General features: G+C 43.5%; 2 protein-coding genes across 2 annotated transcripts in view; both read right to left on the bottom strand.

Moving 5' to 3' along the window:
• atosa (atos homolog A) overlaps positions 1-16,754 on the bottom strand; it is a 34,647-nt gene extending 17,893 nt beyond the window's left edge. The window contains exon 1 of the mRNA XM_071512277.1: positions 15,645-16,754. Coding sequence (XP_071368378.1) covers positions 15,645-15,675 — 31 coding nt within the window. The 5' untranslated portion in view covers positions 15,676-16,754. The remainder of the gene's footprint in view (positions 1-15,644) is intronic.
• A 9,436-nt stretch (positions 16,755-26,190) lies between these two features.
• Positions 26,191-27,845, bottom strand: part of onecut1 (one cut homeobox 1) — a 6,156-nt gene continuing 4,501 nt past the window's right edge. The window contains exon 2 of the mRNA XM_071512280.1: positions 26,191-26,480. Within this exon, the coding sequence (XP_071368381.1) occupies positions 26,191-26,480 (290 nt within the window). The remainder of the gene's footprint in view (positions 26,481-27,845) is intronic.

Below are 27,845 nucleotides of genomic sequence, written 5' to 3'. Positions count from 1 at the left end.
CCAACTAATGTCCATACAACCAGATGGAGACTTGCACATGGGCGCGACAGCAGGTACAACATTTCTGGAGGTTATTTTACAGACAACAAAGCCACCTCTGAACTGCTGTACAATGAAACACAATCTTTTGTACAAAATCAAATTAAACTGAAAAACCCTTTTAATTTGAGTTCAAATGAAATATAAGACCAATTTTGCAACCGAGTTAAAACAAAAACATCTTAAAGAAGGGTTAGAGAAGCGCACTTGTGACCACAAGGTTGCAGTTCAAATCCCCAGACCGGCTGTACATGGGGCGAGTGAATGAGAAAGGCTCTCCCCTCCCTCCACAGCTACTGTCCAGGTGAACCTTGAGCAAGGCACTTGGTTGCACTGGCAGCTTCTGGGTGTGAAAGTGTGGTATTGTATGAAAATGAAGCAGGGTGGGGTTGAGGGGTTTGCATGATTGGAGTGAGTGAAACTACACTGACTTTAAAAACATCACCTGTTAACACCAAAGTGCTGTGGTAGCACAGTGCTGTTGGAACTGCTGAACAAAATATTTAATGCATGCATCGACTTGCCACCACAGTTAGAAAATCACCAAGGTGCTTCCGTCCTACAGCGCACCAGCCTCCAGTTGGTTGATGTTTGGTTGACTTATACTGTACTATCTGATGTACAAGCGCACGCTGTATTTCCCTTATGCAGGGCTCTGGGGGCTCTGTGCCGCCTTAACAGTGCATGATGTAATTCCCCTAAACAGTGCGCATTGCAAAAAGTGTTACACATGCACAGACACACAGAGCCTGGCACTTAATAAAAGGTAATATATATATATAAAAAGAGAAGAATATAGGTCTATATGTCTGAGCTAATTTCTCAACGGATAAACAATGCAGCAAGGAAATTACAGCATTTTTAAGACGTCTAACACTGAATTGAATACTTTAACTGTATTCAAGACATTTTGAGGTCTTGAGTTTATATAATTTAAGACATTTTAAGATGTTTTCAGGACCTGCAGATTCCCTGGACAGCCAGTCAGCCATGTAAGGAGGCTGTGTGTCCAGGGCGTTTCCAGGGAGCTCCACTGCGGCAGCGGCAGCAGTCAGGCTGAGCTCACTGAGGTGTGTCTGCTTAACACACAGCGATATCTAGCTCCATCTGGATGGCACCAAACGGAGAAGGTTCCACCCTCCCGACGGCGAACTCATTCTCGTCAGGGGCAAGACAAGACGTCCTCGCTGGGCAACGATTCAAAGAAAAGGCATTTTCTGCTCTCGCACTTATTGTTAGTCAGTCTGGGTAAGAGCGTCGGCTGAATGCATAAAATATAAATGCAAAGAAAATTATGATGTTGCCATGACCCTGAGTCAGGCACTGACTGAACACATGTGGGCACAATGGGTGGACAAAAGTACATGTACAGCACGCATGCACGCACGCACGCACGCACGAACGCACGCAGGCACACACACACACCAACACACACACACCAACACACACACACACACACACAGCTGTACTCCTATGATGAATATGCAGAGGCAGAATGGGAGATTACACGGACAGTTCCTCCATGCTAAATCTCCTTACTGCAGCCCCCGGTGAGATAAATATAGACGCAGCTTGGTAGCTCTCGTTCTCTCTTTCTCTCTCAGATTCCAAAGTGTAGGTTCCTACAAAGAACTATCCTATTTGATGACTTTTTTTGTGAAAGTGTTTGGAGGCAGCACCCACATTAAAAGGGTTTTCTGCACTTAAAAATGATGCCTGAAGTCATAGACTAGCTACGCAAAAATAGTAACGATTGCAAGAAAAGTTCCAGCAAACACACAAGACACTGATGCAGGCTTTAATGCTGCAGCATTTGTTGTGCTGTTCCTCTTTGCAATTAAAAGAAATAATTAAAACTATTGAGTAGTCAGCCACTACTTTTGAGTGCGGAAACACAGTGAGCACGAATGAACATGAAGGCAGCTTGATGTCCACTGTCTCTCACCATCCCAAGACACATAACCAGCCTTAAAGACCCAAATGCACTGAAAGCTAAGCAGGTGGCAGCTTTGAAATGTCAACAGCTCTGGCAACTGCGTTTCACCAACGCCATGGGTATCGTTACCATGCCATATTTTCTGTTCCATGGCCAGTTCTACAGTCTGATTGACTATATTTGGAGACCAGCTGGTCTACCAGACCAACTAGACTGGACGGTGTTCATATTTTCCCATACATCTGAAAAATTGTATACTGCTAGCATATTGTAGGGTGTTTTGGATTTCATGAATTAGCCTTTCCTCACCATGTCTTGGCTTGCTGTAGACTGCCTACTTCTCAAAAAGAGCACGCTCATTCAAAACATGATGATGATGTCCGTTTGCCTCGAAATAAGTTGATGGTCACTGCAGCTCCAGAAACTTTACAGGAAATACACCACTTTGGTCCTCAGGGGTACAACATTTGACTAAAAGGTGATGTAATTTAGTGCAAAACAGTAAAAACAAACATTACTGGCTTAGAAGGGATAGGTAAAAGTAGACAGGGTGATATCAAAACACCCATTCTGTCCAAACACGTCAACTATATGAGAAAGTGATACTTAACTAGTCAATGTCCTGGGATCCCCAGAACGCCTGTCATGGGGACTCCCAATGGTTCCCGGACGTAGACCTACATTATTTACAGCTCCCTCTTGGGTTGGTGCACTTGTTCTCTTAGGCCACGCCATTAGGCTTCAATCATGAGTCACTTACCCCCCGTGTTCACCCCCCGCTGTTTCTTTTTTCTGTTTTTTTAAAGGCTTGCAGTGCTAAAGAGATGCTTGGAAGAAGCACTGGCCGTGGCTAATGCAGTTGCTATGTGTATATTAAAATGTGTGTGAAGAGAGGTGCAAATCTGCTTCAAGTTGAAATACTTTTTAATTTGCTGGTGCTTGGCATTGTGAGTGCTAAAATCACACTAAGCCCTCAGCCCTGTCAGCATCATAAGGCTGCACGATAAAGTGATGATCCTGCTCATTTTTCGAAACACTGTGATCACGATTATAAAACCCAGTCATTAGTCTTGATGTTCTGAGGAACAAAGTTATTTCAATCACTTTTACATTTTATATTGGGGATTACTTTTGCTGAATTCAGACAAAATGTCAGTTTACAAAATCTAACTACAGAGGCTTTAAATGTTTCAGTATTGTCAAATTCTGTGGTTATTGAGGAAACAAAAATTAACACACATTAACACACAATTAACTGTGCAATACTATGGCAATGTACAATGTGACTGTTCTTTTTAAATTAACTTCAGAGAAGCTAGCGCTGTAAAGGGAGGCCTCAGTCACTCTACTGGCTGACCAGGGACTACTACTACTGGAGAGCAGTGAGCAACGACCGCAACTGTTGACCAGGAAAAGAAAAAGACACAAACAAACAATTTAACATAAACCCCCTCTCCGGCGGGCTTTCTCATTTGGTCACACAACGCCCGCAGTTAGTATGGGGAGGGGGACAAAGGGTTGCCGTAGCAACGGCGATATCATGTTAAATGTTCCCGTCATGGGGATTGAAATGATTGTGTGTGTGTGTGTGTGTGTGTGTGTGCGTGTAGGAATGAGCAGTGCCGACATGCGTATGTATGTGGGAATGAGTTAGGGCTGATGGGAGAAAGTGTCTTAAGACCTGTGTCTCTGTTGCACGTCTGTTGTGCTCTTTGTCTATGTGATTATATTGTCTGTTTGTGTGTCTGTGTTGTGCTCTATGTGTGCACGTGTGTATGTTGTCCTCTGAATGTGTGGGTGTGTTACTGTGTTACGTATCTTACTTGTATCCCCCATCACACAGAGCCTTTGTTCTCCCTCCCTGTGGTAAAACAGAAGAGCTGCTAACCTTTAACAGTAATAACAGGATCAGCTATGTTTCCATAGCATTTTGTAACATGAATCACACACCATCTCCTACTGTCCGCCAGCTCACCTTTCCTGTTTCTGTCTGCCTTGTCTGGCAAGACTCAAAAACACTAGTAGTGGTGGTGGGGTATGCCAAGAAACTGGACTGCTTTGCCAGAAAACTGTAAAAAATGATCATCAAGTGTGGTTTGTAATGTGAAATCACTGGTTGGGAAGAGCTGATGTCCTGATTCCATTACATATAATCTGTTTAATTACAGTTATCAGGCTGGGTGATCCTGCTTCTTTAAATTCCCCTATTAAGTTAGTTGACAGCTTACATCACCAAAATGCTCTGGGCATGAGCTGTGAACCATTATTTAATACTAGAAACTAAGAAAAAAAAACTGCTTTACAAAGGTGATCTAGCAGATGGTTGTTCTAGCAGAAGGCAAAAGTGTAGAAGAAAAAAACAAGGGAGGCAGGGTTTCCTATGTTTCCAGTTTCCTCCCACTTCCATTTATAAGTAGTTCTCCTAAACTCTGGACCCAGGCTCTATCACTCTTTCTGTGTGTGTGTGTGTGTGTGCCTGTCCCCCTCTCCCACTCCGCAACACAAAGGGGCAGATTCACAGCACACATAGCAACAAGCTCTGGGCTCTGATTGGCTGAGAGGCTGTATTACAGTTCCAGCAGAGGGGAACCCTTCTTCTGTTTTGTGAACTCAGCTGCTATTATTCTCCCACCGCCAACACACAAACACACACACAAACACACACACTTGACAGACCCTGACCGACACACAACCTTGCCCTCTCACACTCATTATTGTCTGCCATAAACCTAAAAGAGAGCCATTGTTTAGCAGCTGACAAACTCAAGTACTAAAGTCTGTGAGTCAGACGGTAAACAAGCTCTGAGCCACTGGAAAAAACTTTTCATTATCAGGCCTAACAGGTCTCTGAGGAACACCTCACAGAGAGAACTCATCTAGGCTGATGTGGAAAAAAATATCTAAGGCTGTGTCTGGGCCAGGACCTGTCCTTCAGCTCTAAAACGGCATGTGTACCATGTGTGTCAGTATGTAATTAGGTCATTAGGTGTTATGTCCCTGCAGTCACCAAGATAAATTCCTGTATATATATATAATGTACTTGATGAATAAAATTATTCCAAGTCTGATTTCTAAAACCCATGGGGTGACACCCAAAATGGGTTGCGGGCCTGCCTCCAGTGGGTTGCCAATTAACATGTTTTACATACTGAGCTTGGTCCCAATGTGACACTGCATTTACTCATTTTGGATCCAGGGCTGAAGAGGTTTAAGAGAGCTTCATTTGTCTATATTAACTAGGCTTACATTTGTTAGCCAAGGTGTCTGTCCCTGTATGTGCCACCTTAAAAACTTGGTTTACAATACATACGTTAGGCTGTCAGTTGGCTATTGAGCACTAACAGATTAAGATTATGCTATACTTTCGCATGTAGGCCTATGTGTAGCTTCACTAGTTCCACCAGTTTAAACCCATACTTACTGCAGTAAACCTTTTCTTGAGTACATGCAAACAAATCCCTTTTAAATCACTTGAGCTGCTCAGCTTTCTTACAGTGTTAGGTCAATACTGTATGATGAAAGCCCGAACAACAGCAGCAGCCTAGAGCTTGGCCTCGAAGCGGGCTAGTGACCAAAAAGATGGCAATTCGAATCCCAGACCAGCTGGGAAAGTCTGGGTGGGGAATAAGATCTGCTCTCTCTTCCCTCAACAAGTAGAGCAACTAGAGCCCTTGAGCAAGGTACTTAACCCCGGGCCCTAATGCTCCAGAGGAGCTGCTCACTGTGTGTAGCTGTATGAATGTGAAGCAGGGGAACTGTACTGTACTGTGTATTATAGGTATATTATAGGTGCTGTCTAAGTGTTCTAAATGACTGTCTTTCCGTTACTGTTGTGTTTTTTGTTTTGTTTCATTTTTGAATGTCTGATTGTATAATGTTTGCAACATCATATAGTATTTACAAGTCATGCGTGTGTGTAATGTTTGAGAGAAAAATGAATAAATACTTAAATGACAATAAAGAATGTGAAGCAGGGTGTAGCTGAAAAAGGCTGCATGTGCTCTGTCAACTTTCCCTGGATGAAAAAGGTTAAAATAATTAACAAACCGCACACTCCTACCCTTCACAGAAAATTACAATAAGTGGGGTGTCCTTATGGTTGAGGGGGCTAAGGCAGGTAGCATGTGCTTGTGACATTTTGATGCTCATGACATTTTTCTGCAAATCATACCCCCTCCCTCTCCCTGTCATCTTTCCTGAAATGCCAGAAAAATCCTCTCTTTAGCCCTCAGAAGCAGTGACCCAGCGTTAGGAGTAGTTGTGCCCTCCACAGTGCCCTTGTTGACCAGGGCCTTACTGCTTGCACACACACCCCGCCTGGGCCCCCTCAGCTCCTCTTGTTCGACTGTACCAGGCAAGCGTGGCCCTTTGCAATCTCATTGTCTCACTAATGCCCGTTATGTAACCTGGAGCGTGGTGAGTACAGCAGTACAGGGCAGGGTGGGCATAGCAGGGATTACCAGTCCACAGCTGAGGCCACAGTCATGCAGACTTGCCTAATTCCGCCTCGAGGACGTACTGTACAGGCACAAAACTGTCATTTTAGATTGCACTTTCATATTTTTATTTTATGATAAACTTGAGGCAATGATTTTAATGCATATAGCGTTATGGAATAGAACTCTTCATTTCTTTCTTGTAGCTCACTTGATTTAGTTGAATGCATGGATTCGATCCCCCTGGCCAATCCCTATCACAACAATTCCAACATCGGCCAACTACACCTGGCACTAAATGTTTACCATGTAGGCTAACATGACTATTTAAATTTCAGCAACTTGACCACTGCTGGCTACAGGACACTGGGGCAGTGGGACAAGCCAGCCTCTCTCTGTAACCTGAGCCGTCCTGTTGAACATGAATGCAGAGACCTTTGACCTCTCTGGCACTTCCCATGGCAATCTCTAGACAGGGCAGTCCGAATTGAGCAACCCGAGCAACATAGTTCCAAGGGCTACGTTAAAGTATGTCAGTTGTGGCACAGGCAGCTCGCGGTGGTTGGTAACTGGAATTAACTGGTTGGGCCAAAAAAAGAAAAAGCCCAAGGCCTTGACGTGCCTGAAAAAAGCCTTACCTCGTTCTTGGTAAGACTGAACTGGTTGATTTATGTCATGGTGTGGGAGGAAGGTCAAGAAACAGCTCTTGTTCTCTCTCTCCTCCTCTCTCACCGTCTGTCCCATACTTTTAATAATTTTACTGTTTTTTTATTGTAAAGCGCCTTCTGTAGCGTCGTTGAAAAATGCTGTATAAATTAAAGTTCGTTTTGCCCACTTGTTACTTGGGAAACTCTCAAACATAGTTACACCTGCCCGCTGATCCAATAGCAACAGGGCTCATCAACAGCTTACTGCCACAACAAAAAACGAATCACTACAATCCAGCTGATTAAAGAGAAAGAGAAAAATACATGAACCCAGTTAAAAAAAACGACATAGAGGAGGCTCAACTAGAGTTTTGAAGTATTGATCCAAGCAGGATTGACTAACTGTGCCAGCTGGCTTGGTGTGACAATGAAGCAACACTGCGGGGGTGATAGAGGGACCATCATCTCCCTGAATACTCAGGGCAGTTGATGGCCTTAAAGAGATGAGATGAGACAATGGAGGAAAGAGGACAGGAAAGGGGATAGTTGGGATGTGTCTCAGGTGAAGCTTCACCCCACACTGTTGTTAATAAACAATGTGCTCACTGCCTACGGAACAGGCCCCTGAGGTGCTCTCCCATAACAGAGACTGTGTGTGTGTGTGTGTCATTGCTTCCATTACTGTAAGGATTGGTGCACAATTGGTATAACTTTTTTACACACACACACACACACACACACGTTGCCGATGTACCACGAGTTAGTAGCCTGATATTCAGACTGAATGGCCATTTCATTTCCACTTCATTATTCAGTCTGACACTGCTTCCATGTTAGTTGTTTTCTGTGGGGGGGGATGTTGATTTTCCCCAAACCAATCACTAGTGACTGACGTATCCAGCCGCTCTGACGTTATTTTCAGTTACACTGATGCTGGGTGTATTTACTAACTTTGCAAAAAATGTTGGTTGTTTTTGACAAAAATATCGTCTTTGCAAAGACAATATATTGGAATGTTTTCAACAAATATCATTCTGCCGAAACTCCAATGAAAAACCGTCAGGTGTCTAGAACCAGGCTAACAAGTTAGTGGAAGAGTAGGTAACTATGGCGGTGGATAGTGATTTGGAACTGGAAATGGCTTTGTTAGATGAGGAAGAAGAGCTTATTTGTCTATCATTATTGAAAAGGAGAAGATTAGAAGATGGTCTCTCTTCGACTTGCTCCATGTTGTCTGCGGAAATCAACTGGAAACACGTAGGAGGAAATACGAAGCAGCCCAAGTGGACCAATCACAGATCACAGTTTTTGGAGAGATGCATGTAAGCCTCTGCAGGCTACGCGACACCACAGCTGTCTACGGCGACATTCTGACATTGAACCACAAATTAGCCTTAAGCTCACTATCTCCCCCTATCCTCTACTCTATAGAGGCCTTTTTCCACACCACATGACACTACACCGTCTGTTGGCTTGGGGACACAGAGACAGTTGAGAGGTGTGTGATGTGCAAGTTTGGTGTGTGTGTGAACCAGATCAAAGCCCTGGCTTATATAATACTACTTGCAGCCACAGATATGAGGTGTCTGGTAACGGCCACTTCAAACTAGGCCTGAAGTGGATTCCACCCTCTTCAGTGTCAACCCCATAGAGATATAACACTGTTATATCTCTGTGTTATATCTCCATGGTCAACCCAGACTTTATCTACATAATCCTTCGGGGTCCAATAGTAATGCCTATAATTGTGGAGGGAAATTAGTGACATTCGACATAGCACTGATTTATTTCCTCATTAATTTAAATGGAATGGACATGTTGTTTGCTTCTAACAGCACTGAAGGCTTATCGTGTTTTTAACTCTCTGAATGCCAAGTGGTATAAGTTCAAAATATTTTAACTTTCAGCAAGAGCGCCGTGCTTCACAGGGGCTTTCAATGATCTCACAGCAATGGTAGGAGTCATGACCAGTGCTTCTCCCAAGCATCTGTTAAGCACCACAGTGCCCAGTGGACACAGAACTTGTGGTTTTTTACTTTTTCATTTTTTTTTTTTACAACTGTCAAATGCCTCTTTGGAAAGTATTCCTCACATTTAGAATTGACTGTGACAAAGAGCTACATAAAAGGTACCCCAAATTTGTTACTAGCCACAATTCATCTCCCTATAATTAGGCTCACAACTCATTTTTATCAGTACATTATCTGTAAACACATGCCAATACCAATATATCTGCAAAAGGCCTTTAATCGAGCAGTCAATATCAGTACACTGCTATATCTGCCTGACCCTACTATCTATTCCATTACACCATATCCAGTGTTTCGGGTAGTAGGTCCACCTGGCTCTATTTCTGTTGATATGCTTTTTTCCTCCTAGATAGTATCAGCAGATATAGGTGGTGGGGGCGTAAGTGCTGAGGTGTTACAGTAGCAGGAGTCAGTGTGATGTGACTCATCTGAGCACTAGAGGAGAGGAGAGGAGAGGAGAGGAGAGGAGAGGAGAGGAGAGAGGTTGAAGACAACTCACACATAATGAGGGAAAGGAGGTAGGAGGGCCGAGGAGTGGGAGTGTAGACTCCGTCTTCCTGGCTCTACTAGGCCAGAGAGGGCCAAGTATGCCATTAAAAGGCTTCACAAAGCTTGCAGAATAACAAAAAACCTCAAATCCGTGACACACTCATATTTAAACACTGTTGAGATTAACAAGCAGCTGCCATTTTGGTTTCTCGGTTACAAAAATAACATACGTGGTGGAATCATGAGAAAGAAAGACTCAGAACAGTTGTGCGAGGCATCAACGGTCATGTTTTTCCTGAATTATGTGGTTTCTGAGTAAGGCATGCTTGTCCTGGAGGAGAACTCGCAGCTTAACACAGATCCAGTTATGTCACATCAGGGATTAATTCAAGGGTGGAAGGAAGGATGCACTCAAATTAGTTGCATAGGATCCCGCCCAATGTAGTCCGAAGCAACTCCTGCTTCTTCTCACAGAGGTTAGGATATGAGGCAGAGAGAGCGACGGGGGAGACAAAGAAAGAGAAAGAGCATGGGACATTGAAAATGCCAGAGTGAGCCAGAGACAGACAGAGACAGAGATACAGAAAGACAGACAATGCCACAGGGAGACAGAGAAAGAAAAAGACAGTAACAGAGACATGGACAAAGAGAGCGTGAGAACACAGGGTTTCTACAGGTTTCAGAAAGACAAATTTAAAACTTTGTCAGGACCTTTTGCTTCCTATAACTGAATTCAAGACCAATTTAAAAACCAAAATAAAGACTCAAAGCTGAACAAAAATGACTCTATTTGCAACTTCAACAAAACGCAGCTAATGAAAGTTCTGAAACTAGCCTAAATGGGCACTATAATGAAATGGATACCAGGAAGTTAATTGTTCAGGGACATGAAGTCCAATTTGTTTAGATAAAAAAAAAACATGGTTTTCATATTGTACTACTAACCCTGTTCTATATTATTCTAAGAGTGGACATGCAGTGAGAAGAAGCCGGTCATCGCATAATGAAAAAATAAGCTCTCTAATTTACTTTTTAAGTAACTTACTTTTAAAGTAAATTAGAGGTCTATGGAGAGAGAGAGAAAGAGAGAGAGAGAGAGAGAGAGAATATGAAAAAGTCTCCATCATCTCAGTTTGAGTAAGCAAGGATTAAGGTTTTGCTAGAAAAATTGTCCTTGCATTTAAAAATAATATACAGAGAGGGAGGGAGGGGGGGCAGGCAGGCTCCTGGACGCTCCACATCACCTCCTACCAGGAGAAAACCAACAGGTCCAGATGGTTCTTCCTGTTCCTGCAGAGCTGGCTGCTGGTTGGCTATGAGGAGCCACAGGGGCGGGAGGATGTGACGAACACACAAGCAATGATGTCACTGGCTCAGTGGCACCCTGGCAGCACACACACACCTCACGCTGCTGCTCTCAGCCACAGACAGTTCGGTACCAAGTCTGGATGTGTGATCTGTATATTTGTGTGAGAGAGAGAGATAGAGAGAGAGAGTGTGTATCTGTGTGTATGCATATAGCCCGTTAAAACCAGCCTTAATACTGTGTAGCTGTACTAGCTGTGTGTGTATGTGTGTGTGTATGCGTGCACACACACCTCATGGCAATTGCCAGAACATTATGGCTTGTGTGTGTGAAGCGCATTAAAACCTTTGAGCCTGTGTACCCCCAAAATGCAAAGCAATAGAGTAAAGTGTGCATATGTCACTATATGTGCATGTGTGTGGATATAGCCCATTATGACTTCAGTGACATCATGCATAAAGCTTGTGTAGATCTTTATATACGGTATTGTGTGTATGTGCTCAGGCGTTTGCCCACAGAGAGAGAGAGAGAGAGAGAGAGTTAGTGTGCTAAATAAGACGCTCCAGCATTACGTAAGAGCATTACTGGACTGGGAGGACTGGAAGCCCAGTCACATGCAGCAGCTAGGCTAGGCTGGGCTACTTACAGTCAAATCTGTCACAACAGCATTTGATTTCAGCTGATCTCTCTGGGGGCTAGGACAGCGGCTCACAGCTGAATAGGGCTCTCTCAGCATGGTTACCCAGTAGAGGTATTCATTGCGAAGGCAGCTCTCAATCTCTCCGAACAATGGGGAGTCGAATATCTATGTTCAGTGCAGCTGGGTCAGCAAATGGCAGCGGCGTTATGGCGTGCATTGAAAAGGCAACACAGTGAAACACTTAGGCTGAATAAAATTAGTCAATCAACACAAACATGGTTTCTTTGGAAACTGTGCAACACTTGAATATGAAATATCTGTAAGTGGTATGACAGCGAGTGGCGAGAAAAAAAAAGTTTTACAAAAAATACTCTTTTCAGGACTTCATATTATAGGATTGTTGAATTAAATGTTTATTAACTACAAAGTAAACATTGCAAAATTAAAACATTCCATCAATTTCTTAATTTCTAATTAGCAGCAATATTTTATTAACCACAAAGGCGCCCATTTGCGATATTAGAGGGAATGATAATTTTTACATCATTATTCTCATTTTCATTGAGAAACGTATTAAAATGATTATGGTGTGATATTTGCGGGGATCTGTACCAAACAAAGATGTTTTCTTAAGTCTGTAGAATATGATGTGTAGGCCAGGACATCTCTGCAGCACGACAATATTTAATTTAAAATGCTATTTTGACACACATTTCGCTTTTAACAAATATTGCGCCTCCTGCAATTTGAAGATTGCAGTAGGCCATTAACAACAAAAAAATCTAAAAACACTGAAACCGCTATCTACTAGCTATGACATGTTCACAAAACCACAGCAGGGGAATACGGCACCTTGACAAAGGCTCCCAGAGAAAAAAAAACAAAACAAAAACAAACCTACAAAAGTATAGACGGGCTGTGACTGTGCGAGAAGAGCATAAGAGAACAGAGCACCTGTTGTGGCCGCTTCCTGCTATGGGGTCAATCACTGCCACAGAGAAAGCAAAGACAACACAGGACAGGACAGGTGCTGTCAGGACAACAGTGTGTGTAGCTCTGCATTATCTGATCCTCTCCTCAGCGAGAGTGTCTGTGATCCACTGCCATTTGTCAGGACATCTCAGGGCACTGTAATCTGTCCGAGTGCCGGGGGGTGGGGGGGTGGTGGTGGTGGTGGTGGTGGACTTCCCTTCCCGTCCCCTTCAAGGGCTAAGAACTAATGGCTCCCAGCAGGAAGCACCTCCAAACAAACACAGCAAGTAACGAAACAGAGAGCAGGGGCACAGTAGAAAGGCCTGCCAGCTGACTGAGTCTCTCCAACATGACTTGCTCTGAGGTCAGAGAGAGAGAGAGAGAGAGAGAGAGAGAGAGAGAGAGAGAGAGAGAGAGAGAGAGAGAGAGAGAGAGAGAGAGAGAGAGAGAGAGAGAGAGAGAGAGACACAGCCGGAATGGGGGGGTAGGCATAAAGAAAGGGGCACTCGGTCTCTGCTTGGCTCTCCACACGAAAATGTCTCCATATGTCCTCTCTAGTACACATCACCCTCTTTTGTTTGTTTCTAATGTGGCTTCACTCATCTGGTTTTGAAGAGGGCCATAGTTCACGAAAGATGGCCTGGTTTTATGGTGTAAACAATTCTGGTCTGGCTTTGCCCCTCTACCGGCAGAGGAGGCACACTAAACCTAAATTTGTCTTTTAGGATACAAAACAAAAATGGCTTACACTCACTTCAGCTGGAACTTTTTGAAGCACGATATGAAAAGCTACATTTTCCACCACTGTTGTAAATGAGTCCTGAGTTTTCCATAGCTGCGCTTTATGGGACCTGTAAAAGCTGACGGTTGAGCCACATGGTTCGAGGGTACAGCGCTCATTAGGGACAACAGCAATCTGTTGCACACTCTCTCCCACTCACTCTCAGTCACTCACACCCACCCACACAAGCACGCATACACACACACCAGCCTGACTCTTGTAGCTCAACTCGCAGAAAAAACAAGGTCAGATGACTCTGGTTAGGCCCCTGAGCAGAACAGAACATTGACTGTCCCTTTTTCTCAAAAAGGCATGGGCTTGAAAAACATCACAAAGAGATGCTGCATAAACCTAAAGTCTGAGCCAAACGATCAGAAAGAAGCAGCTTTTTCTGGTTGGAAGTCTAAACTCTTCCTGTTTATCAAAGGCTGAGGTCTTTGAAGAGCAAGTTCTCACAGTCTCCTGCCATCTGTGGCTTCACTGAAGGCACTAAAGGCGGTGCTAGAGCCAAGGTAGGGGGGGTACAGCCTAATCCCATCACCTTGTCACCCCACAGCCTTGGCTTGACTTTTCACACCTGCCTGACCGGGAGGTCATGGCCTGTGAAGTTTGTCACGCCAGCGTTAGCAAGACACAGCACATGCCTGGACTTGTCCACCCCCAATAATGCTAGGCTCTCCTAGGAACCTCAGTCCAGCATCAGAGCAGTAGAGCTGGTTGCTCGGTGCTCAACTCACCCTCTGTGTTGCTGTAGTCCAGCCTACTAAGTAAACAGCTCCTCTCACCACTGCAGTCCCTTTCTCTGAGAGCAGCGAGAGGAGAGAGGGGAGAGAAGGTAGGTGTCTGGGCTAGAAGCAATCTGCTATCTCCACCAGAGGAACAGTACAGTATGTTCCAAATAACAATAGCACCACAGCGTCAGCTCGTTATACTGGGAGCTGCGGCTGTGGAGCAGCTTCTATTGCCACAAGCTTTCATAATTAGAACGTGACAGTGAGCGGGTCGACCTGACATGACGAGAATCTATGAAGGGTGAAGAATAGTGATCTGCCTTAGGCCAGTGGTTTGCAGTCTTTTTGGCTCATGGCCGGCATACATGCACAGAGCAGTGGATTTAGTCGTGAAAATGATTTTGATTCTCTCCTTTTATTTCTGTAGATTAGAATTATTTTTCACACACTGTGAAAAACACCCCCCCAAAAAACAAACAAACAAAATCTCACCATCCACCAGTTTGAGAACCATTGTCCCAAGACTACAAACACACAGCAGCAGTGTTGGTGGTGCTGTTCACAGCTGACCCAGCAGCCTGTGCTGCATTATTAGGCTATAATTACAGAGTACAGTGTCAGTCAGGGTGCCCTTTACCCCAGCCAGTCACATCACCCAGATGTCTGGGCCGGTGCTTCTATATAAAGTCTTGGGATCTTACAGGCAAGGCTAGGGTTAAAAACCCCAGCCCATATAGGGGACATGTTTACTCTCTGTGTTGAGGAGTCCTATTACCAGCACATTGTGGTGCGAGGAAGGACCAGCTCAGACCAGTCAGCAGCCTGACTGCAGTTTCATAACCTATGCAAACACACAGACTATCTCTGATTGACTGCAGTTAATCTCATCACGACGGGAGAGCAGTGGCCCTTCACTGCTTCCAAGTATGGCACTATTGTGTTGTTGACACCAAATGTAATCACCACTGACTCTGGATCATGCAGAATCAATCACTAACTGATTAACTTAGGTGCTTATACAATACAATATCTTATACAACACCTAGTGTTATTTGTGTCAGGGCAGAGATGTAGGTGCAGAGTTACCCTTGACAAATTAATGCAATTGTATAATTAGCATAATCACATCAAAACAAACAAGGGTGTCCTCTCTGTCCCTGTTTTGCCTCTTGCTGCAGATAAGGCGACATGTAAACAGGTTGCAGAGCATACGGCTGAGCCTTATTTCCAAAACAGGGTGGGTGTCAAGAACATTTTGCAGCAACCCCATGCAAAGAGACAAGCAAAACAAGAGCTAATGCATAAAGGAACGGTATTTGGCTTGCCAGAGCCAGAGTGTGGATATCAGCTGGTCAAGGGTCTTGCTGTTGAGTTGACATATGTGTCAACGTTCAAAACTGGAGCAGCAGGTTTGTATTGTATGTAGATGTCCTAATTTCACCGGGTCAGGCTTTATTTCACATAACTAGCAACTAAGTTAACCAGCTGTTACATAATTCCCTGGCCTGGTTTCTGTCTCAGGGGAATGGGTACAGTCTACTGAAGGGATCCACGGCCAACCGCGGAGATGCCCAGCTTGCCCACTTGCTGACCATCAGGCTAACAGGGACACCCAGCCTGCCTGGTGCTCTACATACCTCGCTCAGGTTTCATGTTGTCCAGTGTCATCAGGTTGCCCTCAGGGTCTCTCGCAGGGTCTTCTCCGTCTTCAGGTTATGTCTTCTTTACTGCTCTCTCTCCCTCACACACACACGGCCTTGACAGCAATACCACGGTGTCTGGACCCCAAACCGTCGTAAGGATTTCACTGACCTGCTGTATTAGCTAAGCAACAATATCAGCTGTGAAGCCTGTATGTTGCTGCCAACTGCCCCCTATCCAACAACAAAGCATTGCTTTGTTAGCATGCTACTGTACGCTTCCATCGAGTCGCACTGTACTGTTCAACTGGCTAACATAAAGACAGCTGACAGCGAACGCTATATAGTATTTATGTCGGGTAACGGGTTTGTTAATCAGCTTGCCAACGAGTAATCAAGCTGACTAACGTTACTATTAATTTAGCTAGCAAGCTGGCTACTCTTACAATCCGTCTCAAATTCCACCACCTGAACCATAGTTCCGTCGAGATGCATCTCTCCCTCTAATAGCTGTAACGTTGGCTCGTGACAACGATCCTTGGCTAGATGGGGGGCTTGTTAACTAACAGCAGTGTTAACTAGCTAGCTAACCAAACAACATAGCCAAGTAATGTTACTGTAACGTTACTGGTTAAGCGTTTGATGATGACGACGAGCTCCCAAACACCCCAACCCCCACGCAGCGCAGGTAGCCACAGCTCAGCTAAAACACGTCCACAATAACGATGCTGGTCTCGCTTTTTTGCTACAAAGAGAGCATGTTCAGCGAATCATTCTTCTGACGAAATGGTAACCAATGATATCAAACTGATATGGTCCACTCTTTGTCCATCGGCAGCGGTCGACCCATCGCCATCTACCCAGAAATGCCACCTGTATTGACTTCCTTTGTAATCTTCATTAAAACTTTGAGACCAACAACAACAAATACTCTTGACGTTCAAACGCGGCGGTAACGATGGCAACTCTTTCGCTAACGTTAAACTGGCAAACAGTCGCTTTTTATCGTTGGAAGGCTGTCTGGCTGATAAAAGTAGCGGACAAGGTCGATACTAATATTATACAGGCGAAATGCAGATAAAAGAACAGTGAGTCCTCCTCCTTCTCGTGATGCTTACAGTCTGGCTCTCCTCCTCACTTCCCTGCTGCTTGTCAAAACAGATCAGTGCAGCTTCAGTCACGTGTCCCAACAACAGCTCTACTCGTCACTTCCCTCTCTGCCAGCCTCGGATGAACCTGCTGCCATAGCAACCGCAAAGTTAGAAGTGGCACCAAAACTTTTTAAGAAGACACAGTCTCGGATAATACAAATATATAAACCACCCTGACCCTGAATGTGTTGCTTTACAGCTCAGTACCATTAATTACAATGGACGTTTGACAGCCAAGAGAAAGAAGAGAGAACAGGCTACTCTGTGAGTTGATTGGATAGTGGGACTGAATGCGCGTTCACGTGAGCACGTGAGGGTTGTTCGTTTTTTGTCGTGAACATTTTGTTCTGCCTTGCTTGGCTTGCATGGAAACAGAGATCGTCTGTGTTTAAGATGATGCATTACTCAATATAATACAGTGATCTATGATATATCCCAAAGAGGAAAATGACAATGATAATATAGCCTAATACTTCCATGATAATGGGATTATAGCAACAATCTGGCAAAAGCTTGAACGTTTTTTTTTCTTTCAAAAACTACTCACTGCAAAAACATAAATAGCCTATTAACTCTGGAAGTTAAAAGTATTTGGTACAAATAAACCTTTGTTCTGTTATTGCAATTTTCCATTATGGCAAAACATTGAGAAATAGACTCTGGTCCACTGCGCTTGACAATGACGTTTTTTGGGATCCAAAAAAGGGGCAGAGTGAGATCTCATTGTTTTTATCTCTTCTCTGTTGAATCCTTTGGAACAAAGGCAAAGGCCAAAATGAGGACACGAGAATCTGCTTTACAAATCTCTGTTTGACAGCTGATATTGCGCTTAGTGTGTTGTTTGCTACCCTCAAATAGACTCTTTCCAGAGAGGACTTGGCTTAAAAAAAACTATACTGTTTGGTAAAATAGTTTGTCGTCTTGGGGTACAGAAAAAGTCACATTCAGGGGGAAAAACAAGTGAATTCTTGTTGTGAACTGGGCTCATACATTTTTGATAATAAGTTACAGCACTAGTGCCAGCCAGACTAAGCCTATTGAATTTTAAAAAGTCGTTTAAAATTGATTGACTTGTCCTTTGCTCTAGGTTTCAGGAGTACAAAGAAATAAGTGACTCAGAAGATGTAGAGCTGCATGCATGTACAGTTCAGGGTCCCATCTATGACAAAGCAAACATTTACCAGTCGATCAGGAGACTTACCCTAGAGCATGGTTTACAGAGTTACAGGCTCTGACTCACACCAAAACTGTAGTGTAAAGCCTCTGTGTAATGTTAAGGTTCTTACACTGTTTCATGACATTACATTTCATCAGTTCGGCTCATGAAAACATACTTCAATTCACATGAGGAACCAGTAGACTATTGGTCCATGAGTCATTTGGAGTTCTATCAAGGTTTTAATTTAGAAACAGCACCAACAACAACTACAATATTGACAGCAAAAGAACATGACATGCCTAGGTGTACATAAATAAATATCTGGCTGATAATGTTGCTGCCTACTGCAACACAAAGCAATCCTCGTGTTTGAGAAAATCTGAGTCACAGCCTCATCTAGTGGCAGGATTCAAGTGTTGCAGATGATTTAACAGGGAATGGCATTGTGAAATGTGAATTTACAATGTGTCCTGCTCAGAAGGGTAAACTGTAATTTAATGCAATTTCAAATTCAATTCATATATATATATATATCGCAACCTAAATTGACAGTGGGTATGCTAAGAGTGGAACAAGAGAAGTCACTGATAAGAAAATAAAGGCTGCAGAATGTTGTCATTTTTGTCACTGGCATCAAACATTTTTAACAAAAAGGTACAACCCCAGTGAAAAAAAAGAAAGGAAAGAAAGGGGGGCAGGGAAGGGCCTTTTGACTAAAGAGCTACAACCCCAGTGACAGAAAGACAAATGTTGTACAAATGAGAGAGCACATGGGGTGAAACAGCGCGGACATGGTGCCAGGTGGCTGGACTCCCTTGGGTGCTGGTCCAGACTCCTCATTCAAGGCAAATATCTGCATAAATAGGCAAAAATCTACCTGGTACACTGCAGTGCTTCTCTGCAGTTCACTTAGACCCATTTTAAGGGCTGGAAAGTGCACACGCACACACACACACACACACACACACACACACACACACACACACACACACACACACACAGATTAGCTGATTCATTGGTGGCTGTGAGAACTGCTCATAAGCTTTGTTCAGAGGCTTTGTGGTTGCTGGGAAAGAGGAGGATGGTAATGAAATGATATCATGAGCTTGTGCGTAAGAGTAGAAAACGGCAGGCTGAATCATTTGTCACAAGTCTTGTGTGTATTTTTTTTTTTTTTTCTTCTTGTTCCTCTGACAAGATTCACCAGGCTAATCTTCCTGACACACATTTTGGCCCAGACATCTGGCATGGTCTACTTGTGGTTCCACAGCGTCCTGAAGGGACGTCTTCCCAGGCAGGGATCCAGGTTTGGCAGCTTGCCTACCCCAGTAGCTTACCAAACCTTTGGCCCAGACAGGTGAGGTCTCCAGGCGGGGCAAGGGGTTCGCTTAGATGAGGGGAAGGAAGCTGCTGGAGAGTCCATGGAATCACTGGGAAGTAAAATGAGACTTGTAACTGGGCATTTGAACACGTAGAATTTGAATTCAACCTCTGTGTTTGGACATTTCAAATTAAACTGGCTATTATGTGATGCATTTATACTGACAAGGTGCATTCAGTCAAAAAAAAACTTAAAAAGCAGAAAATTAAATCAACACAGCAACTACTGTGTAACTACTACTAGATGTAAAAACAAATATAGTTTTTATTGCTGTGTTGCTGAGTTCAATTACAATGTAACTTTTGATGGGGTATCTGGTCAGAGAAACATGGTTCAGCTTGGTTTGGTTCACTAGTGATCCTGTGAAACTCAATGGTAAAGCATGGTAGGGCCACATAATTATGGCTAAAATGGTAATCCAGATTATTTTGCTAGATATTGTGATCCCAATGATAAATTATAATTATTAGTTATGATAATTTGAGGACCAAGATTAGCCTATTTTTAACTATATCAGATATTCTAAATGAAATTAAATGGTTCAATATGCCAATATTCTAGCATTATTGATTACTGAAACTAAAATGTATTTTATGATTACTAACTGATTATGCAGCCTTAAAGCATGGCCCTAAGACTGCTAGAGTTGGGGGTTCAGCTCCCTCTGGTGCCACCCATAGGCAGGCCTGTGCATTCATCACACTGAGAAGGGCTTTGGAGAAAGGCAGACACCAAATGGCTTGACATATGCTAATATAAAAAGAGCAGGCCAAGTGAAGAATAACTATAGATCTGAACAACTTGTTACAGCTCAGTGAGAATAACGATACAAGGGGATTTTCAAATCTTTTCAAGCTGGGACACATATTGAATAAATTCAGTCAGATTCATTAAAACATATGCATTCATTTTCATTCCAAAAGTAGATATCCACCCTTTGAAAAAAAAAAAGACATCTACTCTGACAATATGATTAGCAGCATGAAATTAAAGCTCACTGTGGATTGCTATTGAAATTAGGAATATTCTGAAGACCTTGGCTTACAAAATAGTTCTGCTTCTGAAATATTGACAAATTAATTTCAGCAGCTAATTTCCAAAATGGACATCTAGCATTTAGGAATGAAGCCATTTGGTGGACAGTAAGGATTTTACAGTACCATGCGTGCATACATTGTTTAGCATTGTTTAGCAACCGCTAACTCTGACAGTTTTATGCCCTTCACATTGATCTACAGAAACACTTGTCATGCAGGTTCCCATCAGAGACGGGCCCACAAACCTTTCAGAGTCCCAGTAGTTTATGAGGCAGTGCAGTAAGCCCCTCTAGTTCCTTATCTGATTCAATGTTTTATTGATTCAATTTGCCTGTCTGAGAGAGAGAAAATACTTTTAAAAAAAAACTATACACAAAAAAAGAATAACAAGAGCCAGGATTCAGTAGCTGGAAATACCAACATTTTATTTTCTACTTTTTTTGTGACTACAGAAATGTTGAAACATTTGAACACTGAAAAAAGCTGGATGACATCATCACTTGCTTCTCAATTTTCTTTCTTTTTTTCATTTGCTTAGCAATCACAACAGATGATATTGCACGGCACTGAGAGAGCAGTAGCAAAGCCTGGGAAATAGGGATGACAAATCAACTCATGAGACATGGAGTTATACATCTGAGAGTAACACCTAAAGTATTGCCTCTCTAGCACGCGCGCGCGCACGCACATACACACACACACGCACACACACACACAAATGCATACCGAAAACTGAAGAAGCATTGTGAGTTTAGGGGGAGGCAAAAAGAAAGAGATCAAGGTTGACAAGAGCACAAGGCTGACAAGAGCAATGAGATTTCATTTTGAAATGCAAGTGCGAGATGAACTACTACTGTAATCTATTCCTAAACGTCTATGACAACAAATATGCTTGTTTATCAAAACTCTCCAAGCATCTTTGTATATGAATAGCTGGAGGACACCCCTCTCCGGGTGAGAAACTAAGTCCCCCAGCATAAGAGATCCAGATGATTGTCTTTGGCGCCGCAGTATTGTTATGAGACTTGTAGCCAAGCTACCCATCATATGGGAACTCCTTATGGACAACGTAAAGAACAGAAAAACGTGAGAATGGGGAAACATCAGGTCCACGTTGCATCATTCATTCCTTCTTCCATCCACACCAATATAACATTTATATAAGCACACGCATCAGTAACTAGAAATGCCAGGAATGGCTTTTGCTGGAAAAGTTTCACATCCTCCAATCTCTGTATTAAAATAATGGCTGCATAACATAGCAAGATGATACTGATGTAATCTGTCATGAATATTCTGGTAGTGACCTTCAGTCCTTGCAGTACACTGTGCTGTCTGAGCAGGACAGAGAGGAAGTAACACTAACAGAAGAGGCCTCTGACAGCCAGAGGGACCCAAACTTACAGCTGTAAAACGCACCAATCAGCCACACACATGCATACACACCGACCCACTGTATGACAGATATGCAATACACACTGATGGACAAACATGGAGATTCACACACAGCGAACAGACATGCACACAAACACAAAGACACTCATACGCACAGACACACCTGCACACCTCAGCACTACTTGACATTTGAATTGCACAAACACACACGCACACACACACACGCACACACACACACACACACACACACACACACACACATACACACACTGACACACACAGACAGAAAAAAGTAATGCTCCATCCAGGTGATCATCCCCATACACACTCACACACTGATTCCTTGGTAAGGTTCTTTGCAGTTTTATTAGACTTTGCTCATAGTCATTACACGAGTACGTACCAAAAGAACAGATACTAGGTGGAGCGAGGCGGCGGTGCCGCGGCAATAAAAACAGACCCAGCTCCGCGGCACGGCCCCTGGCAGACCGGCTGCCCAGCCCGCGCTCCACCTCACTCTGTGTATGAGACAGCAAAGTGAGCGGGACTTGCAGCCCTCGTTTCAAATGCTTCAGATTGTACATTGAACAGGAGATTCCCCACATGGTAGAGTAAGCTTGTCTACGTAGCCCTACGCCTTCTACATTCTATACCCGTGCGAATGGCAAATCAAAACTCAACAAGTCTACCTCACAAATGCCAGTGCTTTTCAACATTATACATATTTTTTTCCTATTTTTGGTTTGTTTTAAAAATCTTTGGATGTGCAGTAATACCCATAAAATAACTGTTTTTAAAAAGTCAAAAGAATAGAAAAAACACACACACGTACACACTGCTTTTTGCCAGCTGTTCAACAAAGTAACTCCTGTATAACTTTGTCTCCGTTGGCAAATCAACTGTCTGGGTTTCTGGCAGTGTTTAAAACACATATTGAAGTGCCGGCTAAGATTTAGGTGAAGAAGAATACAAACTACTCCTTCGTTATATCTAAGCATGGGAAATAAGGCTGTAACATAAAACTGAGTGTCTTTTTTTGTTTGTTTTCTCAAAAACCTACTATATACAAATCTAGAGTTTCTACAAATGCATAAATTAAAGCAGTGGTTAACCAATACAAAAATGCAATTAAATTAAAATCACAACACAGAAGTAGAGAAAAGGGAAAATATGAACACATTATCACAGCAGTTGGTTTTACCCTGTAAAAACAATAGTCTACCTTCATTATAATATTGGCATAACCCAATGTCTGATAAAAAATACGCTTCTCCCTCCATCCTTTAAGTTTCATACATCAACCCTGAAACTTGTCCTCCGTGACTTGAAACAGAGCACTTCTGCCAAAAAAAAACTTCAAAATAGATAATCATACAGCTTTTTGAAGTAACAATAACAATTACCACACTAGTAGAGTTCTGCCTTACTCACAGATAGACGTCTCAATGCAGAACTCAAAGGAATTATTACTATGAGGTATTCAGAGACATTGGTAAAGACATGCACGGCCAGAGTGCTGGGCCTTCCTACACGCGGCACACAGAGAAGGAAGGTTGGGGAAGGAGGGATGGAGGGTTCGGGGATAAAGGGGCGGGGGAGAGGAGAAACAAAGACCTTTGGTTTTTATCTGTAGAAGTGGACAACAGAAATTCCTTTGGTATGTTTTCATTGCATGGTTGCGCTGGCGAAAGCACCACGGTGTGAGAAAGACTTCTTCCTTGTTTCTTCAGTAGTGGCCCTTCTACAGGCTGAGGTATTCACAGAGTCAAAGGTGAGAGGTCAACAGCGGTTTAACACTTTGGTTCAAGCAAGGCACTCGTCCTGGGAGTTTTAGAAAGATTGCAACACGTCTGCTTCTACTTTCAGGAACATGTCTGCCTATAGTTGAGTCAACAATTCTGCCCATGGCTATGTCAGCTTGTCTGCCTATTGTCATGTAAAGATGTCTGATCAATATTGTCAACCTATAGATACACACTGAGAGGCAGGGCTAAGTGGGGGTAAAAAAAACTGGGAAAGCAAACACGCTAGCGGGGTACGCGCTCATCTGCTGCTTGTAGATTTCCATCAAATCCACTCAGTCTCTTTTGAGATGATCGGTGAACCAAATCCACACATCTATTTTATGTTTTTGTTGGCCTGCCACAATGTTGGCCGTGTCAGCTTTCACATAATTTGTCTGTCTCCACTGTCCACAGACTGGAAAATAGTAGGAATGAATAACTTTGTATTGCTAACAGGCACAAAGAAAGACTGGTAAGACTGCTGAACCCCGCAGGTACCCGGATGGCCTGTGTGTATCTATGGCTAGATCAGCATATCTGCCTATAGCTACATCAGCATGACTTTCTATGGAGCTGTAATCAGAGCACAGATGAAGCGAGAGCACGCATAGCAGGGGTGCATGGGTTGAGTGCAGGTGGAGGGAGGGGGAGAAAGGGTGGAGGAAAGGAGAGGGGAAGAAAGAGGAGATGGGGGGAGGGGAGACATACATCATCTATTAACACCACTCGTAGAGGCCGTGCAATGAGAAAAATCTTTGGTTATCTTTGGTATCATCAAAGTGATAGAAATCACATATGGAACTTGAGTGAGGTAGCATCTTTGGTTCACACTATAAAACATCAGCAGGTCTTAACACATTTTTTTTTGTTTCTTGTCATCTTTTTGGTTTTCTTTCGGACATGAAGAAGCAGCTCTCTCTCGCCTTTCCTTCAGCGGTGTTGTTCTGATGAGCGTAGAGCTGCTAACCCTGGCCGTGAGGAGGATGAGGGCAAGGGGCCAGCTAATAAAAATCTAACGCCCCTGTACCCTGGGCCAGCCCTGTGTAGTGCTTTCTTCCTAGTGCTGAAATGCATAGCTTACCGGGGGAGGGGGGGGGGGAGCAGAGGCAGGGTGGGGGCTGGGGATTGGTATTCAGGTGAGGAGCTGACATTGCTGTGTAAGCGCATGAAATTTGATTTGATCATTTGATATCATCCCCCTCTATCTAGCATCTTCGACGGGGAGATAAAATCAAATACGTATGAGGCACACAGAAGAGCGCACGTGACGACTGAGCGATACTGAATGCGTATTATTATTAGAGCGGTGCTGCAGTTTCTCCTAAAAAAAAAACACCAGAAGCCACATACTACTACTGAATGGATTTGTCTTTGGTTGGTAGCTGCTGGCATTTCAAAGCATAAAGTAGAACATGATCACAGACTAAGACCTGTAAGTATTACTAGGTGTACAGTAGCTCAACAGAAGTACTGCACTTTAAACAAAGCGAGGGTCTATAGTGTCAGATCTTCACAATTAGCATTAACAAGGTATAACATTCACTGGACTGATTGCGAAGATATAACTGGAATATTCAGTTTGATTCAAGAAGGCATCCATAAGGCAAATATTGATGATATTAATTAATTTCAGGGTCATTTAATATTGTATTTCCCTTTGCAGAGAACACAATTTTAAGTATGACACAAAAAGATTTATGGACCATTAGCAGTAATACTTTATTCTCTTGTTTGTGGTGTTTAACTAACAGTCTTAGGAGGTAAGGGAGTATGTGAGGTAAAAATACTCTTAAGATTATCAACTACAAAATACATTATATCTTTGGTCAAATTACTTCATAGGATATTCTTAAGCAGTTTTCATGTCTAAGCTGCATGAGAGGCTTTGGGGTATAGAAGGCTTTGTTTTTTTTATATTCAATGCTTCAGCATGTTGGAAGAAAGCACTGCCATGAGGGTTGAGGTTAGGGTTTTGGTTTGGTTTAGGGTTGGGGTTTGGTTTTGGGTTAGCAGTCTACTTTGGGCATTTCCCTGTCTGTCTGGAGCTTGATAGAAAGACAGACAGCTAGACAGACAGACAGACAGATAGACAGACAAGTCCACCAATCCAAAAGGTTGCACAACAATCCAGTCGCTCCTGTAGGATTTCTCCTTAAAGTTGATTGGCCAATCCCACCGGAGCTCCACATTCTGGCTGTTTTTCAAGGGTGTGGACAGCTGCAGAACACACTGCCGATAGGCTGATTACACCTCCATTCAGGGACCCGTCATTAAAACCAACCAATCAGATTAAAGATAAGGACGGTGAATGATAGGTTGATACTGGGTGGGGGAGTGGGGGTTGTGAAGTAAAGCTGTGAGACCAGTGACAGGGCAGGGGGGAGTAAATCTAAAGTCTTTTTGCAGTATGTTACACATAAATGTGTTGCCGAAACAAACATTTTAAAGCAGGTCAAAGAAGAAGTCTTTGGTTTGTTTTTTCATCTTTGGATACTATAAATATCAGTATAGTACAGGTTTTAAGGGCAAAACGTTGCTTCAAGGTCTTTTTTTAAGTTTATCTTTGTTTCTCTTAAGTTTTAAAGCTTTTCCACCGAGGTTGAGTCAGTCCATGAGTCGGTCAAGTCAGTCCGTCTTCAGGCTTTGGTGCAGGCGTTGGGGCCGGAGTTGACTGGGTGACCGGAGCCGTCGTCCAGCCACTTGTCGAGGCTCCGGCGGCGTGCGTTCATGAAGAAGTTGCTGACTGTGGCCAGCTCCAGGCCCAGCTGCTGGGCGATGGTGACCTGCAGCTCTTTGGATGGACGCTTGTTCTCCTTGAAGATGGCGTGGAGCGTCCGCCGCTGCACGTCCGTGAACACCAGCCGGGGCTTCTTGGACACGCTGCCCCGCTCGCTCCTCCCGTGGTCCTGCTCCTTACGCTTACATGCTGTGGAGGGTGGTAGAGAGAGAGAGGAGAGAGAGAGACCAAGAGAAGCACAGAGAGAGAGAGAGAGAGAGAGAGTTTGAGAGAGAGAGAGTCAGTACAAAACCTGCAGATAGGCTACTTATATAAAAAACAGAAAACTGGTATACCTAGGTTGTCATTTTTTGCTAAACAAAACAAAAGTATGTTTGAAAACAGTGTCACTGCATGCAGCTGACCCATAGATTAAGTCAGTGGTTCTCCACCATGTGCCATCAAGGCCCAAGAGTCTACAGGTTTTCATCCTAACCAAACACTACTGCAGCTGATTTCACTGATCAGCTCCTCCTCTCTGCTTGAAGGTGAGTTAATCAGTGAAATCAGCTGCTGTAGTATTTGGCTGCAATGAAAACCTGCAGACTCTTGGGTCATGATGCCACATGGTTCAGAACCACTGGATTAAGGAGTACCACCTGGTGTCAACACATTAACACACATTTTAGGGTTCACACAACACACTCATGCAGTGTTGGACATGCTACTGAAAATAAATGATGTTGCAGCCTCATATGACATGTGTCACACCAGTTTCATCATAGACCCCCAAATGCATTAGACCACAATATGCATTAGACCTCAGCCCCCTGTTTGATAAAATATATTTTTTTTATTTATTTTTGTTGTTAGATTTGGCTTGGTGCAGAATAATGCAACTGTCTATTCTGTAGGTGGGGAGGAGCAATGGGACCTTTGGTCCAAACAATCATAGTTATACTCTATCTCTGTGCAAATCTCTAGGGACGGAAATAATAGCGGAATTAAAATGTTTCCCATGGAGGCTCAGGCCCCTGTGGTCCCCGGACCCCTATTTGGGAACCACAGGCCTGGGTGGAGAGCAGAGAATTGGCCCACAGCGCAGCCTCGCAGCAAGGGGAACAATGAGCGCTGTCCGCGGTGCTGAAAGCGACGGGACGCTTCAATAACCCGCTACAGCTCTTGATAAAGGAACCACAAGTCATCCTATATTGGAACAACGTCTTTGGGAGTCCGTCTGACAGCAAATCAAACCTCCCTTCAGCTAATCTCGTTGTTGGTGTTGTTGCTTTTTCCTTTACAAACCCCCAAAACCCCAGTTCTCCTCATCGGAAATGAGCTTATTGAGTGAGCAGGGACCAGGAGGGGGCAGCCGTGGGCTGCTGGAGCCGGGCCTACACACACACACACACACACACACACACACACACACACACACACACACACACACACACACACACACACACTGGGAAATTGCCAAAGTAAACCAGTAGCCTAATAATTAATTTTGCAAAATGCACCAGTTGAAAAAAAAGAAAAAAAAGAAAAAGAAAACTAGGCGTCTGACAAGCTTCC

The sequence above is a fragment of the Centroberyx affinis genome, unplaced genomic scaffold, assembly GCF_046629955.1.
Source record: "Centroberyx affinis isolate AG114_WGS23_722 - 3 ecotype Tasmania unplaced genomic scaffold, CSIRO-AGI_Caff_v1 ptg006209l_1, whole genome shotgun sequence".
NCBI classification, from domain to species: domain Eukaryota; kingdom Metazoa; phylum Chordata; class Actinopteri; order Beryciformes; family Berycidae; genus Centroberyx; species Centroberyx affinis.
Note: the sequence above shows the minus strand (reverse complement) of the source record. Positions and strands in the feature narration are given on the sequence as shown.